The sequence below is a fragment of the Chiloscyllium plagiosum genome, chromosome 33 (genome assembly GCF_004010195.1).
Source record: "Chiloscyllium plagiosum isolate BGI_BamShark_2017 chromosome 33, ASM401019v2, whole genome shotgun sequence".
Taxonomy (NCBI): Eukaryota; Metazoa; Chordata; class Chondrichthyes; order Orectolobiformes; family Hemiscylliidae; genus Chiloscyllium; species Chiloscyllium plagiosum.
Window position 1 is genome coordinate 35,145,377 of NC_057742.1, and position 18,135 is coordinate 35,163,511.

At 39.5% G+C, this 18,135-nt stretch overlaps 1 protein-coding gene across 1 annotated transcript in view; it reads left to right on the forward strand.

The window, feature by feature from the left end:
• The window catches only part of LOC122540015 (vesicle-fusing ATPase), a 278,045-nt gene extending 261,866 nt beyond the window's left edge, over window positions 1-16,179 (forward strand). The window contains exons 20-21 of the mRNA XM_043675302.1: window positions 9,983-10,038; window positions 12,972-16,179. Coding sequence (XP_043531237.1) covers window positions 9,983-10,038; window positions 12,972-13,002 — 87 coding nt within the window. The 3' untranslated portion in view covers window positions 13,003-16,179. The remainder of the gene's footprint in view (window positions 1-9,982; window positions 10,039-12,971) is intronic.
• Window positions 16,180-18,135: the final 1,956 nt, after the last annotated feature.

Consider the following 18,135-nt stretch of genomic DNA (forward strand, 5'->3'; position numbering starts at 1 on the left):
GCACCAATCCACCCTTTATAATTGGATGTACGAATAACTCCATGCCAAACTGCTATATAATCTGGTTTGGCACTGTTTGCCCTTCTCTTGCTATACATTTAAAAGATGCGAGCTAAACCACAATTTTAACTCTGCCAGTAGCATAAATCATTAAGTCCAATTTTAGTTAGAATTGAATTACAAATTTCACAAACCGCATTTGATTTTAACCTTGTAAGCAAGAGTTTGTATATGATTTGCAACAGAGTTTATAACAAACCCTTTATGTAATGACTTCGAGTCTCCAAAATCTTTCTATTCTGTGCTACAGAAGTTAATCGTGAAATTTTGTGAAAATAAGAATTAGTCTGTAAATTTATATTTTTTATGTAGCGGTTATGATTGTGAACAGCATTCCCTCTAAATTGTGTGACCTTGCAACCCCTCAGATTTCATACATACTGCTTAGCATGCCACTGTATTGATTTCTGCTAGTGAAAATTGCTCATACACCCAGACCTCCGAGATCCACGCAGCAGAAAAATAGTCAGGGGAATTGTAGGTTGTGAACGTTTTTGGGTATCATATATTTCTCCAGATCCATGTCTGCTGAAGCACGAGTTCTTGTTTGAACAAAGATGTTGAAGTGTGTTTTAAAAGCATTTAAGGAAAATATGTTAGATTGAAGTGCATCTCGGTATGTTAATTGTGTTAAAGTGGCTCTAAATGTATGTTTTTTAAAAATCAGGAAAAGTTTATGCTTATTGGGTGTGTTCATGAAATATTTTTAATTACAGAAAGTGCTTTGTCTTTGTGTTTTGTTAGGGTATGTTATAAGCAAAGTTTGTGGTTTTCATGGAATTGTAGACTTCTGTGAAATGTAAGTGCTGGTTTAAGGAACCCCGGTTTTGTATAAAAATACTGCCTTAATCTTGGAACCCTAATAAAGTAAAACAATCTTTTATGTATTGCTTGTCTATAAGCTGTCCCTTAGCATCATCATCTGAAAACAGAGTTGAGTTAACTTTTATGTGTACAGCAGCAACGTCCATCGCTACGTTGCCATCACATCTTGATTCCTCCTCTGCTAAGTTCTCAGAGTGCTTATTCAACACCTAGTACTAGGTGAGCAGACATTTCCTGCAATTAAACACTGGAAAGACAAACTATTTCTGCTGCAAACTCTCTTCTCTAGCAATTGACTCCATCTCTCTTCCTGGCAGCGGTGGCTCAGTGGTTAGCACTGCTGCCTCACAGCACCAGGGTCCTGAGTTCAATTCCCGCCTGTCTGTATGGAGTTTGCACATTCTCCCTGTGTCTGCGTGGGTTTCCTCTGGGTGCTCTGGTTTCCTCCCACAATCCAAAGATGTGCAGGTCAGGTGAATTGGCCACGCTAAATTGCCCACAATGTTAGTCAGGGGTAAATATAGCGTAGGGGAATGGGTTTGGGTAGGTTTCTCTTCGGAGGGGCAGTGTGGACTTGTTGGGCCGAAGGGCCTGTTTACACACTGTAGAGAATCTAATTAATCTAATCTAATCTAAAAAAAAATCTGAGCCAAGCAATTGGTTAGGCTTCTAATCATGCATTCACACCATTATTAAAACTGCATATTTCTATCTTCCAGATGTTGCCCAATTTCATCAGCTACTGAAATCTTCATGAATTGAATTGAATTGAATTTATTGTCACATGTACCAAGGCACACTGAAAAGCTTTGTCTTGTCAGCAATGCAGGCAGATCACAGAAATAAGTAGCATAGATAAGTAAATAATAGGTAAACAGCGGCAAAAACACAGGTACAGGCGAATGTTAAGGGTTTGTGAGTCCATTCAGTATTCTAACAACAGTAAGGTAGAAACTTTTTCAAAACCAATTGATGTGCGTGCCGAGGCTTCTGTACCTTCTCCCCAATGTTGTAGAAAAACATTGCCAGGGTGGGATGGATCTTTGAGAATGCTGGCGGCCTTTCCTTGACAGCAGGCCTGGTGGATGAATTCTATAAATGAGAAGTTGGCCTTCGTGATTTTTCGGACTGAGTTCACCGTTCTCTGTAACCGCCTCCGATCTTGAATGGTACAGTTGCCATACCAGGTAGTGATACATCCAGACAGAGTGTTCTCGATGGTATACCTATAAAAGTTGGCAAGGCTATTTGCCATCATACTAAATCTCCTCAGCTATCTGAGGAAGAAGAGACGTTCTTGGGCCTTTGTGACCAGTGTGTCCACATGAAGAGTCCAAGAAAGCTTGTTGTGGGTGACCACTCCCAGGAGCTTGATACTCTCCACTTGTCCCACCTCTGTGCTGTTAATGTGCAGGGGGGTGGGGGGGGGGGGCGGGGGGGGCGGGCATGAGTAACATCCCGTCGAAAGTCAATAATGAGTTCCTTGGGTTTGCCGGCATTGAGAGCTAGTTTGTTCTCAGTGCACCATTTTTCCATGTCTTCCACCTCCCGTCTTTAGTCTGTTTCGTTGCCATCTGAGATTCGACCTACTATGGTGGTGTCATCAGCGAACTTGTAAATGGCATTAATCTGGTATTTGGCAATGCAATCATGGGTATATAGTGAGCACGCACCCCTGAGGAGCTCCAGTGTTGACTGTTAATGAGGATGAAATACTGTCCCCAATCTTCACTGATTGTGGCCTGTGGGTCAGGAAACTGAGGATCCAGTTGCAGAGGGTGGGGCTTAGTCCGAGATCACTAAGTTTAATAATCAGTCTTGAGGAGATAATAGTGTTGAAGGCTGAACTGTAGTCAATGAGTCAAGGTGTTCTAGGGGGAGTGAAGGGCAAGTGCTATGGCATCTGACGTGGATCTGTTGGTCCGATAGGCAAATTGGAGTGGGTCAAGAATAGTGGGGAGGCTGGAGTTGATTAATGCCATGAACAGCCTTTCAAAGGCCAAAGTTTGAAACTTCATTGACCACTGAAGTTGGGGCCACTAGTTATTGAGACAAGTTGCATGAGCCGTCTTAGGCACAGGGATGAAGTTGGCACTCTCGAAACAGGCAGGGACAGTGGGCTGCTGCAGGGAGAAGTTGAAGATGTCCGAGAAGACCTCTGCCAGTTGATCTGTGCATGTTCTGAGTGCACGGCCTGGTACTCCATCTGGTCCCATGACTTTCCTTGGATTCATACGACGGAAAACTGACCTGACCTCTGATGCAGTGACTGCTGGGATAGGTTCATCAGGACTTGTTGGAATAGGTGTTACCTCTCCACTGAAATTCTGCTCAAAGCGAGCATAGAAGGCGTTGAGACGATCTGGGAGGGATGTGTCATCGTCTGCTATCTTGCACTGTCTCTTTTTAATTCAGTCCTTGCTATAGTCGCCGGGTGTCTGTCTGGGTCTCTAGTTTGGATCAGTATTTGTCCTTGGCTGTCTTAATGGCTCTGCGAAGGTCATACTTGAATTCCTTATATTTGAGTGGGTCTCCTGATCCGAAGGTCTCACGCCTGGTTTTTAGCAGGTTCTGTATGTCCTGATTCATCCAGGGTTTCCTCCAGGAACACCAGGATTGGCTTCCTCGGTATGCAGTCCTCCACATACTTCCTGATAAAGTCTGTGATGGTGGTGGCGTACTCGTCCAAGGTACCTGCAGTCTGTTTGAACACGGCCCAATCAGCCGATTCCAGACAGCACCAGAGTTGATCCTCTGCCTCCTCTGACCAGCACAGGGCCTGTATTCACAAGGGGGTCACCTGCTTGAGCTTTTGCCTGTAAGCCAGGAGAAGAAACACGGCATTGTGGTCAGAATTCCTGAAATTAGGGCGGGGGATGGAACGGTAGGCACCTCTCACAGTGGCGTACCAGTGGTCTAAAATGTTCGAGCCCCTCATGGGGTAGGTAATGTTCTGAAGGTACTTGGGCAATAACTTCCTTAGATTGGCTTGATTGAAGTCGCCAGTTACAATAAATAGGGCCTCAGGGTGTTCCATCTCCAGGGTGTTAGTGGTGGAGTACAGCATATTCAGAGCTTCCTTTAACCTTTGCTTGTGGCGGTATGTACACAGTGGTTAGTATAGCAGCGGTAAATTCCCATGGTAGATAGGAGGGGGGATGGCATTTGACGGTGAGAAATTCAAGGTTTGGAGAGTAGTGGCTGCCCAAGGTTGGAATGTCTGTGCACCACAAGTTGTTGATTTAAAAAGCAAACCCCTCCATGCTTTGTCTTGCCCAATGACGCTGTACGGTCCATACGATGGATAGAAAAACCATCAGCCTGAAGTGCACAGTCGGGAATGGATGGTTGAGCCAGGTTTCTGTGAAGCAGAGTGCACAGCAGTCCCACAGTTCATGCTGGAAGCTGAGCTGTGATCTGAGTTTGTCCATCTTGTTCTCCAGAGATTGTACATTTGCTCGGAGTAAGCTAGGAAGGGGGTCTTGAAACCACGTAATCTCAGACTTACTAGCAGGCCGGCACGCTTACCACACTTTCTTGCAGGTTTCTTACATTTGAATGGTCCAGTGGTCTGATGGAGTGGATTGTGACTGCTTCCAGTTAAATGATCCTTCCTAGGACCCTGTGCAGCAGGCAGGTTGCAGTTGAGTGTATTTTTGCAAAGGGTCTGCTTAGGACCCAGTGTGGCAAAAATGAGGACTGCAGATGCTGGAGATCTGAGTCAAGATTAGAGTGATGCTGGAAAAGCACAGCAGGTCAGGCAGCATCTGAGGAGCAGGAAAGTCAATGTTTCAGGCAAAAGCCCTTCATCAGGAAATCTTGACTTCAGACCCAGTGTACCAGGTGATTTACTGTGTGGTTTTTCTTACCGGAGGGAGTTTGCTTAGGATCCAGTGGAGAAGTTCCTGGTTTCAGTTTCATGCCTTTGTTATCACTAAACTTAACTGTTTCAGAACAGTCCTATCTGGTCCTCCCACATTCTACCTGCTGTAAAAGTCTAGGCCTTTGAGCCTCTTTGTCCATAACTCAATCCAGTACTTATCACCCATATACTCAGTGACTTGCATTGGCTCCAAATTGAGGAGCATCATGACTTTAGAATGCTCAATCTTATTTTCACAACTGTCCCTGGGCCCTTTCTTCTTCTCACTCACTCTCACGCTGTATTTCCCTCTTATCCATCCTATCTAATACTGACTTTTTGTGAATCTCCAATTTAAATGACACCACCAAAGTGGTAGTGTTTTCTGATGCCCAGGCTCTAAGCTCTCTGCTTATTTCCTCCTAAAATACTCTTTATCATCATCACTATTCACCAGAATCCTGATCATTGTGGCTTGGCATCATGTTTTGTGTTATAATGCTGGAAAGTATTGTTAGAGAAGCCAGAGTCACCAGTGATGGTAGGAATTAAATTGGAAATTCACAAAAGATCTGTGCAAGATAAGTGTACTTGTCTTGTCAGGCCGTGAGGCTGGAGGAAATTGGAGAGAGAGGTACTGAGGGAGTGCGAAAAGGGACATTTTATTATGTTAAAGGTGCCACATAAATAAAGGAATTATTATCAGCAAGATTTTTCTTTGACGGAAACATCGAAAGCACCACATATCACCAAAAGGCTGATTACTTTTTAATTATGATCATCTAAACTGATCATCTAAAAGTAATTTAGCTTTAGTTACCATAAGTCACCTTATTCTGAGTGGATCAGCTAGTTAATTTGTGTAATAGATGTTTTAAATTGGTTTTGAATATTACCAATCGTTGCTCTGTTTTATATATTTGCTGATTTCTTGGCATTGCTTATTTTGCTTCAGTTGTACTGATCCACTTTGATCAGCAGTTTGGCAATCCACAAGCTTCAGGAAAAATATCTTGGGGAAAAAGTCTGTACTTCTCTTTGCATCGTGTTCCTTAAAGCCCAAAATGGGTTGAGTAGTGTTGTGAAAGGGAGTCAGTCTCATGATTATGATGTCATTAATTTCCAAAAAACGCCCATGTGCACTGAAGTTTCAATGCGATTGAACAACTAAGTAGCAAAAGGTAAGTAGAAAGCTAATGCTGTGGGATTTGAGTGAGCCTGTTCTTCGACTTGGCAGTTCAGGAACACATTAACATTTTCTGTAAAGAGGAAATATACAAGGTTTTCTAGAAATGGAGCAGTTCTGTTTGACAGTCTTCAAACAGATCATGGTATGGAAGCCAGTCTCTGAAAATGGAGCAGCAACTCTGTAACAGTGTGTTTTATGCAGCTGAAAAGAGCAGAGAGCAGCTGCTCGTGAATACAATTTGAGGATGCAAAGATGGGAGTGTGGCAAATGCAAGGTCTTGCATAGGAAAAGTTGCATTGGAAAGATTGTAATATTGTATGTCACCACATTTCTGTGGGAAGTGATATGATTGCTTGTAACTCTTTCTTTTATCTCTTGTAACTGCTGCATCCAATAGTACATTAACCAACTGTTACTACACTCTTAGTGACTTTTGCTGATAAACATTCTCTAGTGAATAAAAGCGATGACCTTCTAGTTTCTTGGTGACGTTAGGAGATAACGCTGAGTAATATGTTGAGAAGGATGATTGATTGAAACTTGACTGTTTTTAGAATACAGTTGTGTCATTTCTTTTTAATCTCTTCTTCTTAATCTGACTTCATGGCAGTTAAAAAAAATTAAGTGCTTATTGCTCAGTAGTCTAGAATATGAAAGATATTTGATTAGGAAATACGTTGTCAAATGCAATGTTGAAGTTATCTGCTTTCAAGTCCTGATCAGTGTGTTTTTGATGGCTTTATGCCCAATATAAGAATGTTAGTCCGGAAATGTTTTATGTTCTGTTCCTGACTGGAGATCACTGGTTGTGCCTATATATGAAAATCATAAATGATTGCCAGGTTATGTCTTCAAATGTCTACTCGTTATGTCCAGATTCACTAGTAACAAAGAGCAGGTTGAAGAGAACTGACTTTAGAACAATGATGTAGAGCTACAATGTTTTTACTCTTGAATTCTCGCATAAAAATGCCAATATTTAATGAGGATTCTTAATTTGTTCATGACAGGTAACATGAAAGTATGTTAAAGCATAGACTGCCCAGGTTAACAGGCTACTCACTGAGTCCACTTTGTAGCTGAACCCTTTCCACCTCTTGCACTATTTCCACTGTTGCACCTTCCAACAAGTGTTGCTCTGGCTAGTCAGGAATAGTAATTTTGCTTTCCCCACATTTTGCAGCTGCCCTGGTGAGATCAGCTAATTCATCAAAGTGGGGTTGATTGAGAGATTTTCCTATTCTGTACAATCGCAGGATAAATATTTTTGAGGGAAACCATTTGACCCATGTTACTTCCGATATCCTGGATGAAAGGGTTAACTTGAACCACCTTGAACCACCACGTTATTTCACTAATTCTCAATGATAGAATCAAATTGGAAGCCTATTCCAAGTGATGGCCATTTTGTCGGTGAAGAAGTTGGCCTTATCAATGCTAAGCTGGCAATTAGAGAGTTAGATATATTTCTGAAAGTGATTAATTTAGAGAGTTTTGGATTAGCTGGGTAGCTCTTTCAAGACCCACACAGTGAGTTGAATAGCCTCTCGTACCGTAAAAATCTATGATTAACTGTTTTACCCAATGCCTTCAGTTACTTTGAAATAGTGTTTTCTATTTACCACTTGTTTAGCTTTTAATATCTTAGTTATTTCTGTAAGGTCTCCTTTTTGTTATGTTTAAAGGTGTGCTCAAATTCACCAGCTTTTCTCATTACCTATTTTCAGAAATTGACTTTATGCTTAGTTATTTGTTGGTTAAACTGATTAAACTATCGTGAAAGGCTATAAATTTACTCATACCAGGAAACACACCACTGATTTAAGCTCACTGAAGTTTGGTCAAGTGGGAAAGATGAAAGCTTAATTAGTTATCAATGAATATATGTGAGCAAGAATATTATGGACCAGTTTGAAGGGGTGGGGGGACAGATGCATATTGGTAGAAATTTTTCTGAAGTGATCAAATGATTTCAAGAATATATGACATTACTGTTGTGTAAGTTATGTTATCCAGTGAAAAGCAAAAAATAACAGGCATGTTGTTTCAGAATACAACTTAATGGCAAAGGAGGCAGTGTTACATATCCTACTGTGTGACAATAGGTATTTGGCCTTTTCTTACATGATAGCACACTTGCCTTTAAGTCAGAATGTTGCAGATTCAAGTCCTACTCGTGAAATTTACTCTGATAATTTAGCCTAATGCTACTGCAGTATTCAGGGAATGCTGCCTTTTGGTGCAATTAACCTTCATTTATGGTTGAAGTAAAAGATCCCGTGTTGCTATTCAAAGTGTTTCAGAACAATTGTCTACAGGAATAGTGCCAGAAGATTGGAGGATAGCAAATCTTCAAGAAGGGGAATGGAGACAATCGTAGTAACTATAGACCAGTGAGCCTTATTTCAGTTGTGGGTTAAGTGTTCAAAAAGGTTATAAGAGATAGGATTTATAATCATCTAGAGAGGAATAAGTTGATTAGGGATAGTCAACACAGTTTTGTGAAGGGTAAGTCGTGCCCCACAAACCACATTGAATTCTTTGAGATGGTGACTAAACAGGTGGATGAGTGTAAAGCAATTGATGTGGTTTATATGGATTTCAGTAAGTCGTTTGATAAGGTCCCTCACGGTAAGAAATTGCACAAAATACAGAGCCATGAGATTGAGGGTGATTTAGTGGTTTGGATCAGAAATTGGCTAGTTGAAAGATGACAGAGTGGTGGTTAATGGGAATTGTTCATTCTGGAGTACCGTTACAAGTGGTGTACCACAAGGATCTGTTTTGGGGCCACTGCTGTTCTTTTTATAAATGACCAGGATGAAGGCGTAAAAGGATAGGTCAGTAAGCTTGCGGATGACACTAAAGTTGGTGGAGTTTTGGTAGTGCTGAAAGATGTTGTAGGTTATAGAGGGACACAGATAAGCTGCAGAGCTGGGCTGAGAGGTGGCAAACTGAGTTTAATGTGGAAAAGTGTGAGGTGATTCACTTTGGAAGGAGCAACATGAATAAAGAGTACTGGGCTAATGGTAAGACTCTTGGTAGTGTAGATGAGCAGAGAGATCTCTATGTCCATGTACTTAGATCCCTGAAAGTTACCACCCAGGTTAATAGGATTGTTAAGAAAACATATGGTATTTTAGCTTTTATTGGTAGAGGGATTGAGTTTCGGAGCCATGAGGTCATGCTGCAGCTATACCATACTCTGGTGTGGCCGCACTTGGAGTATTGTGTACAGTTTGGTCACCGCGTTATAGGAAGGATGTAGATGCTTTGGAGAGAGTCCAGAGGAGATTTACCAGGATGTTGCCTGGTATGGAGAGAAGGACTTGAGAGGAAAGGCTAAGGGACTTGAGGCTGTTTTTGTTAGAGAAGAATGGTGAAAAGTGACTTAATTAAGACATATAAGAAAATCAGAGGGTTAGATAAAGTGGACAGTGAGAGCCTTTTTCCTCGAATAGTGATGGCTAACATGAGGGTATATAGTTTTAAATTGAGGGGTGATAAATATAGGACAGATGTTAGACGTTGTTTCTTAACTCTGAGTAGTACGGGGGTTGGAACGCCCTGCCTGCAACAGGAGGAGACTTGCCAACTTTAAGGGCATTTAAATGGTCATTGGATAAACATATGGATGATAATGGAATAGTGTAGGATAGATGGGCTTCAGATTGGTTCCACAGGTCGGCGCAACATCAAGGGCCGAAGGGCCTGTACTGCATTGTAATGTTCTATATTCTATATAAAACAATGTCCTAGCCAACACTGATCTCTGGACTATCATTTGCATCAGATCATTTGGTTATTTATCTAATAGCAGTTTCCAGAACTTATTGGTGGGCAAGTCAACTTTTGTGTCTGCCTATATAACATCAATAATGCCACATCAAACAGACTTAAATGGCTGTGAATTGTTTTGGGAAGTAAATAGTGTGATAATAAATATGAAGTCTTTTTTCCTTTCAGAAAATTTGACTGATCTACTCCTTGATTTTAATCCTTATTCACTAAACATTATATCACATTGGTCTTAATTTATCTTTCAGATGGGGCCTGAACACCGTGTGAACAAATTTCTAGCATTGCTAAAAGAAGAAGGAAGGTTGGTTTTGTTATTCCCCACCCCATCTCTCTCATAGCTTCCTTATGAATCATTATCTTCTACAAAAGAAATTAGAGGGAAAAATATTGCGTGGGTGATGTTTCATCCATTCAGTTCCGATCAGTGATCAAATGCAGTTATGATTTTGTTCATATAACTTTGCATTTCCCTTCTTTAAATATCACTAAGAATGCATGAGGCACGACTGATTTTCCATGTAGGGTTAGGTGCAAACACAAAATGATAGAAAATGTACTCAGAGTCTGTGGTAAAACTCTTTAAAAGTCAAAGAGTTCAGACAATATCCTAACTGCAAGAATACAACTCAAATGCTTTGGGATATTTGTAGCCTGTTATTAAGTCACAGCTCTCTAGTTAAGTTGTACAATCCATTAGTTGTAAGACTATCGTTATGGTTCAAAGTGTAAGCAGTGTTTTAAATTAGTAGAATTAAAATTTCCCCAATTGAAATACAAAGACAGTATATTCATGATAGAGAAACAATAATGTTGTAATGAGGGAACTTAATTGATAAGGTTTGTTGAGTTTGAAACTGTATGATAGATAGGAAATCCTTTCAGATTTTTATTTTACAGATTATCCTTTTAAAATTCCTTTCTTGGCTTTTAAATGCTTCCAGAACCACCTGATGAAGGAGCAACACTCCGAAAGTTAGAGCTTCCAAATAAACCTGTTGAACTATAACCTGGTGTTATGTGATTTTTAATTTTGTACACTCCAGTCCAACACCGGCTTCTCCAAATATGGAACTTGACTCCACCTTTGCCACCTTCTCCAAGTCCATAGCTTCATATCTGACCTATCCTTTGGTCTCTGACCCACCGCTGGTGACAGATGCCTTCATGATGACTATCCAGTACCCAGTTCTCTTACTAAATCCTTCCACCTTGGTGCATCTACCTTTGTCAACAAAAATATCCTCAGAAGCCTGCCTGTTTAGTCGTGGTTTCAGTAAACCACACTCCTCCAAAAATGGCTTTTTTGTGCCTTGTTTCCAATCTCTCCTGTATTCATAATGTTCAGTTACTTAGATGTTCTTATAAGTTGAAATGTTCATAGAATCCCTACAGTGTGGAAACAGGCTATTCAGCCAAATGATCTGCACTGACCCTCCAAAGATCATGCCAGGCAGATCAATCCCACCACCCTATCCCTGCAACCCTGCATTTCCCATGTCTAACCCACCTAACCTCGACATCCCTGAATACTATGGGGCAATTTCACATGGCCAATCCACCTGACCTGGTCAGCTTTGGACAGTGGGAGGAAAGCCACACAGACACTTGGAGTTGGACTGGAGTGTACAAAATTAAAAATCACATAACACCAGGTTATAGTTCAACAGGTTTATTTGGAAGCTCTAGCTTTCGGAGTGTTGCTCCTTCATCAGGTGGTTCTGGAAGCATTCAAAAGCCAAGAAAGGAATTTTAAAAGGATAATCTATAAAATAAAAATCAGAAAGGATTTCCTATCTATCATATCAAACTTCAAACTTTCAGCTGAGGCTGGAATCGAACCCAAGTCCCTGTTATTATGAGGCAGCAGTGCTAACCACTGAGCCACCATGTCACCAAAATGTTGTTCATCTAATACTATTTCTCCTGAGGGATATTTGGTATTGATGAGTGCACAGTAATGTGGTGTATGCACCATACCCATAATTACAGTTTAAATACCAAACCAACTCCCCAAAAGCTTGTTAGATGAAGTAACTAGCTAATGTGGCATAGCACTGTAGTTAAGAACTGGTACAATACAAAAGGGGTTCTTCCTTTTTCAGATAATAATCCAATTCCCTCTTGACTGCCTTCATTGAATCTCCCACACATGAGAAACGCACTGTCACTGTGTGAAAAAATGTTTCATCGTATCTCCGTTGATCATTTTATGCATGAGTCTTTTCCCTGTTTTCTCAATCTTTCCACCAATTGGAATAGTTTAATTCTTACTTGCTCACTTACTAAAATGGCTTTGAGGATTTGGGATTGCAGTTATGCAAATAGATTAACAGAATTGATATTTTTGTCCTTGGAGCAGAGAGGAGATTTGAGAGAGATCTTCAAAAATCTTGAGGGGTTTGGTCAGAGTAGATACAGAAAAACTTTCCATTCCATTGGCTGGAGAATCAATGATTAGAGGACACTGATTTAAGATAATTGACAAAAGTCTCAAAAGCACCACATTACAGCAAATGGTTGGGATTTGGAAGTACTGCCTTGATAGAGATACAGAATCACCAATAGTCTTCAAAAATAACTGATAAATACTTGAAGGAGAAATATTGCAAAGATTTGGGAAAGAGAAGTGGACTGGAACTTTCTATTTGCTGTTTGAAAGAATCAGCATAGGTTCACTGAGCCAAATGTTCTGTTCTGTGGTAGAGCATTCTCAGTTGCATTTGAGACAGAATCCATGAGCAGATTACTGAAAGCTTGGTCTCAGATATAGGTTTTAAGGAGTGTGTTAAAGGTGAAGTAGGCAGAGAGATTTAGGGAGGACATTCCAGAGCTTATGAGACTGGCAGTTTAAAGTACTGTCATCACCTACAAAGTGATGAAAATTGGAGATGTATAAAAGTCTGGAATTAGACAAGTATAGAGATGCTTAACAGTACAGGAGTGGAGGAGATTCGCAATATCGAGGGGAAAGAACATGGAGAAATTTGAAAACTGTGCTGAAAACTTTAACGACACGGCATTACCAAGTGTGGAAGCAACAGGCACAAGGGTGAAGGGTGAACTAGACTCGATGAGAATTGGGATATGGTTAGCAGAATTTTGGTTGGGCTCGTCATGGAGGGTGCAAAGACTGAAGCTGGTTATGAGAGCATTGGAATAATTGAGTTTAGAGTTAACAAATTGCTACATTAATAAAAATTATCTTCAGTACTGATTTCTTTTTGTACTCTGCAGTGATCCTCATCGCCGGAATAATTGGGATTAGAAAGAGAAATCATTATTTTGATGGGCACTGTGAATTGCAACCAACAAATGAAGCACCAACTTGACAATTTAACTTGGAAAAATGAATCTTCAGTCTGAAACTTAGCATTTTGCATGTTCCTTGCAGAGACAATTCTCTTATGTCTTAACTTTTTAAAAAAAAAAAGACATCTGCATTTCTTGGTTTTACTAGGGTTTAATGTGGGAAATTTACAAGATTCTTTTCAGGGATGTTTTCATTTGTTAGTATACAGAGCTGTTTCAGTCACCTTCCCTTCTGCTTACCCCCAATCCCCTCAAATAAAATTGAGTGTTATATCATTAAATTTCACAGATTAGGAACTGAGTGGCATTGAGATAAAGTCCCAACCAACATCATTGTTTTGGAACCCTAGAATGTGTTGGTTTGGTTCTGTACAAAGAATCCAAAAATAAATTGCTCTATAAGAACCAAAGATAGTGGAAATCTTGCAACAGGCTTTTGCACATATTGTCACACATGTAAGTGGGGATTAGTTGCTTTTGGGGTATGCTGTAACTGGGCAAGTCTTGTATCAGCTGTACAGGGACCACTTGAACTTCATTTGATTGTTACTTTTGAATTTTCTTTAGATGCCGTTTATACTTAATGCAGGTCAGGATTTTTGAGTTTTATGTATTTTAAATACTGATGTTGGAATGGCTTCTTACACTATGCAAATATTTACTGAGCCTCCCATTTATGTGTCTCAAAAGAATCTGAATGCCTACACCATGTTGATTTTTTTAAAAATCACAATTAAATCTTTCTCTTAGATGAATTCTTTTAATGTACAAAATATACCTAAGTCTGATGTTTGGCATTTTGTGCTCGTTTTTTAAATACTTTGTTGAATTGTAGTAAATCATCATTTTCTTCTGTTTCTTTGACTACTGTGTCAAATGCTTTCGAGGCATGGCCCTTATTTCCAGCTGTCATTTTCTGTAATCCTGCTATTCAGTGGAATCACTAGTTAACAAAAATTGGGTTTGTACAAATCTTAGTCCTGGAAGTAATGCTCATATTTTCTAACCACTTAGTCTTAAAGATCCTGTGGATAAGAGATTTGAAGGTTGTACCGGTTGCAATTTCCTAAGAAATGTACTGAACAGAGTCTAATTTTATTTTGGTTCCCTATGGTTTGGGGAGCTGATGTGATGTAAAAATGGTTCATTGCTCTTTTTGATGATCATCTGTAATAGTGTTACAAGAATGTTCTCCTTACAGCAGAGAAGCCAAAGAGATTTAATTTATGAAGGGTTTTAAATGACTGAAGGGTTAATAAGAGAATACAGAAATATGAATGGGGTACGAGTCTGAAAGGTGACATGAGGAAAGCCATATTTCTGCCGTGAGTAGGTAAGATTTGGAAGGCACAACCTGATGTGGATACAGATTAATTAGTAGCCAGTAGGACCTGAATAGTTAGTAAACATATTCTTAGTACATTTTAAATGCCTTACTATATGAGATTTTTCAAGCTGGATTCTGAAATGGCCAACGATGCTTGAGAAGGTTCGATACTGTCCAAAACCCCTCAGAAATGACACCAGATAAGCAAGCCCTCAGCCCAACAAGTTAATGTTAGAGTTTCTTCTGCAGCCTAATGCCATAGACCAGATAACAATATACTTGGAAAGATAAATTGCTAATAGCAGCATGACTTTCTTTGCACATAAAGTTTTTTAACTGGAAATAATTATATAGATATAATGTGAATATTGTAGAAATGTGCCTCTGCATTTCAGCAATTCTTCTGTGCAACATGAAAAGTCTACTATTTGTTTATTCATATCCAAGAATGGCCACTGTTACACTTGGATGAACTGATGACCATCCAAGAAGCTGTCAGTACCAGATAGTCAGTGATCCAACAAAGCAATTAAGTATAGTATCTGAAGTGGAAAGGAAATAGTATTCATAAATAACAGATGAAATGATTCCTATGTTATACATATAGTGCGTATTGTAGCTTTGTTATATGGGAAAAGAAGAGGAGCATAGACTAACTCCTCAGCAATGTCAGTGTAGGTTCAATGTGCCAAATGGCTTTCCTCTATTCTGCACTGTCCAATTCCAAAATTCCAGCAACCTTTAAAGTGTATCAAAGGCTACTTTTGAAACCAAGATTTAAGGAATAAGGGCATTTTAACTTTGTCTGTCTTGCTTGACTAATCATACATTTTTTTCTCCATTATGAAACATTATCTGACTAGCTTGCTACTGTTAAAATACATGTTGGTCTATTTATCTATCTGGAGCTAAACCACTTAGAACAACATTAACAGGACTGTAGAAATCTTTCTTATCAATGTAGCCTTCCCCTTTCCCTCTTCATATCACCATTGGTTTCCAACATTAATAGCAACCCGATGGAGTACTGCTCTGGCGAACGTTCAGACTCCAGTTACTTAAAGACCTTTCTGAGAAAATCAACTACTGAAGTTGATGGATATCTTCTCATTTTATCATTGGTCCATGGCATTATGTCTTCGTGTACAAGATCTGAGATTTGCAGTTTTCTAAACATCATAGGCGATGTGAGTGAATGTAGTCAAAAATTAAGACTTCAGGAATACAGTGTGTAGGCAGTTAACAGTGTTAATAGATGCTAGCAAAATACACAAATTAGGCAAGCACATTTCTAGAACACTTCTAAAATTCTGTCTTTAATCTGTTGAAATTCTTCCTTTAAATATCAATTTTGGGAAAATTATGGAAATGTTCAAACCAAAACCTGAAATGCAGATGTCTACTGATAAATGTTTTGATGTCTTGTTTGGGAATGAAACTTACCTCCAGTACTGTATTTATTTCTGTGCTGTTTACAATGTGTAAGTATTCAAGAGAATTAAATGAAATCCAAGCTTTTCTGTGTTGGCTTTCTAATGGGTAGTTGATAGCTGTGATCTGTTTGTATGGAATAACGGGTATAATCCCATTATGATCATACCCTGATATTCTTTGTTGATCTGTGCTGGCCCCATCTCCTGAATCATAATGAATACTGTTCTGGTGTGATGTAAATCTTTTTACAGTGAAAGTGTACTCTTTAATGTATTGTATTTAAATGAAGCTTTAATGATGTAGTAATCATGCAGATGACAAACTTCATTGGGTACCTTTATGATGCGTAATTAAAACCATGAGCAAAACCTATAGAGTGGCTATGTTGAATAGACTTTTCATTCGATGGGATTTGAGGATCTTTATCAGGAATTTTTAACAAGTGCATTCTGCAGGTTATCTGTTTGTCTGTGAAGGCACGTAACAAATGGCCTTGCAAATAATTTCACTACCTGGACAGGGCCAAGCCTGGTTCTTATCTGGTAGCATCAAAGAACATCTCTTGAGTCCTTGCCAATTGATTCCAGTCTGCCAACTGTGCATGTTTGTGTATGGTTGATGTTTTAATTTTAGCTCTCTTCTGAACCATAATGGAAATGGCCTTTAGTTGATGAACTTAACCTGAGGAAGAGGCTAAAAACAGGTGATACGTGCAGATTGTGAAGGTGTCATTCACTGCTTTGAGTAAGGAAATGTTGTTGCCATCCAACTCATTTAACAGTTCTTGATTTTCTTTGGTGCCCACTCAAAGCAGAACACTGCTCTGATTGACATTAACTTTGAACTCTGTCCTATCAGTGAACCATTACATTTTCTTTACATTGCTTTTGTACGTTCAAGATCATATACTTAGGACAGCAAGGATGCAGAAATCAGGAACGATTGCTATCAGACTAATGTTCCAAGTCATACTTGGCTTGGTCAAGATTAATTGAAAAAAAAATCAGGTGAGTCCTGTACATTCTGATTTACACAGCCATCACTATATATGTCGGTTTGCGATCACCTTCAGCTGCCTATGTTCTTGTCGTTTGTGGAAGATGCAAAATCATTGAGCTAAAAGCTGAGATTGAGGTTTGAGTTGTTTTGGGAAGTTCAAGAAGTTTTTTTTATCGACTGCAAGAGGCTTTAAGGTGCTCATTAATTTTTATTTTGAATAAACAGTAAATCCCATGTACTGAGATGTAGGAATACTTGGGAAAGTAAAGCAAGAGTTCAATAGAAACGTTTTTTTTTAAACCGCAGAGGTAAAATTTACGCTAATTAAATAAATCATCACGACAAACCATTAAAATGAGCAATACAAAATAGATTCCAAGAGACAATTGGAGACTTCTGAAGAGAATGAATGTGATGGAAAAGTGGTGAGATGGAATGATACCAAAAGGGTATGATGTAATAACGATGTAGATAGCAGACTTGATTGGCAACCAATGTTTGAAGTGTTATTAAATGCATGCAAAACAAGTAGAGTGGTTGCAAAGAGATGATACTGTAAGTTCTCTTCAGGTCTCAAAAAGAAGTTATGAGTAGGAAAAGATTTGGCAGATAGAATATAAGGTGAGGTTTCCCCCTTTGTCAGGAAGAATAGAAGAGCAAAATGGAGAAACTACAGAATCCCGAGGCAGAGGGGCATGGATGTTCTTGGTAAATTGGGAAGGCATATGAAATGTTGCCTTTAATGCAAACTTTGAAAGTAGGATAATTGTCATTCTGCAGCAGGTACAGGACATTAGATTGCAAGTAGTATACTGTGTGAAGCTTTGATGCCCTTACCTAGGGGATCTCCTTACTATTTGGAAGTGGCTTAGACAAGATTCACAAGGCTGATTCCTGGAACAAAGGCGTTGTCTTATGAGGAAAGGTTGAGCTGGTAGGCTTAACTTCACTGGAGTTTAGAGACATGAGAGAGTAGATGAATGTAAGATTCTGATTGGACTTGACAGGGTAGGTACTGAGAGAAATTTCCCTTGGGAAATCTAGAACCGGGGGGCACAGTTTGAAAAATGGAGACTCTTGCATTTATTAGGAATTTCTGCTGTTGATTACTTATTTGACGAGTGGAGAATGGGTCATTTAAACTGTTACACTCACCTTCCCAGCAGTCCTCCGCTCCTCCCTCGCACCTCTCAGCAAAAGTTAGTACATTCAAGGCTGTGTTAGATAGATTTTTGAGTTGAAAGGGAGTCTCTGGTTGTTGGGGTGTCAGGGGTGGGTTGCAGTGGAAGACAACAGCAACATAGAATTAAGGCAGTGATTAGATCAGCA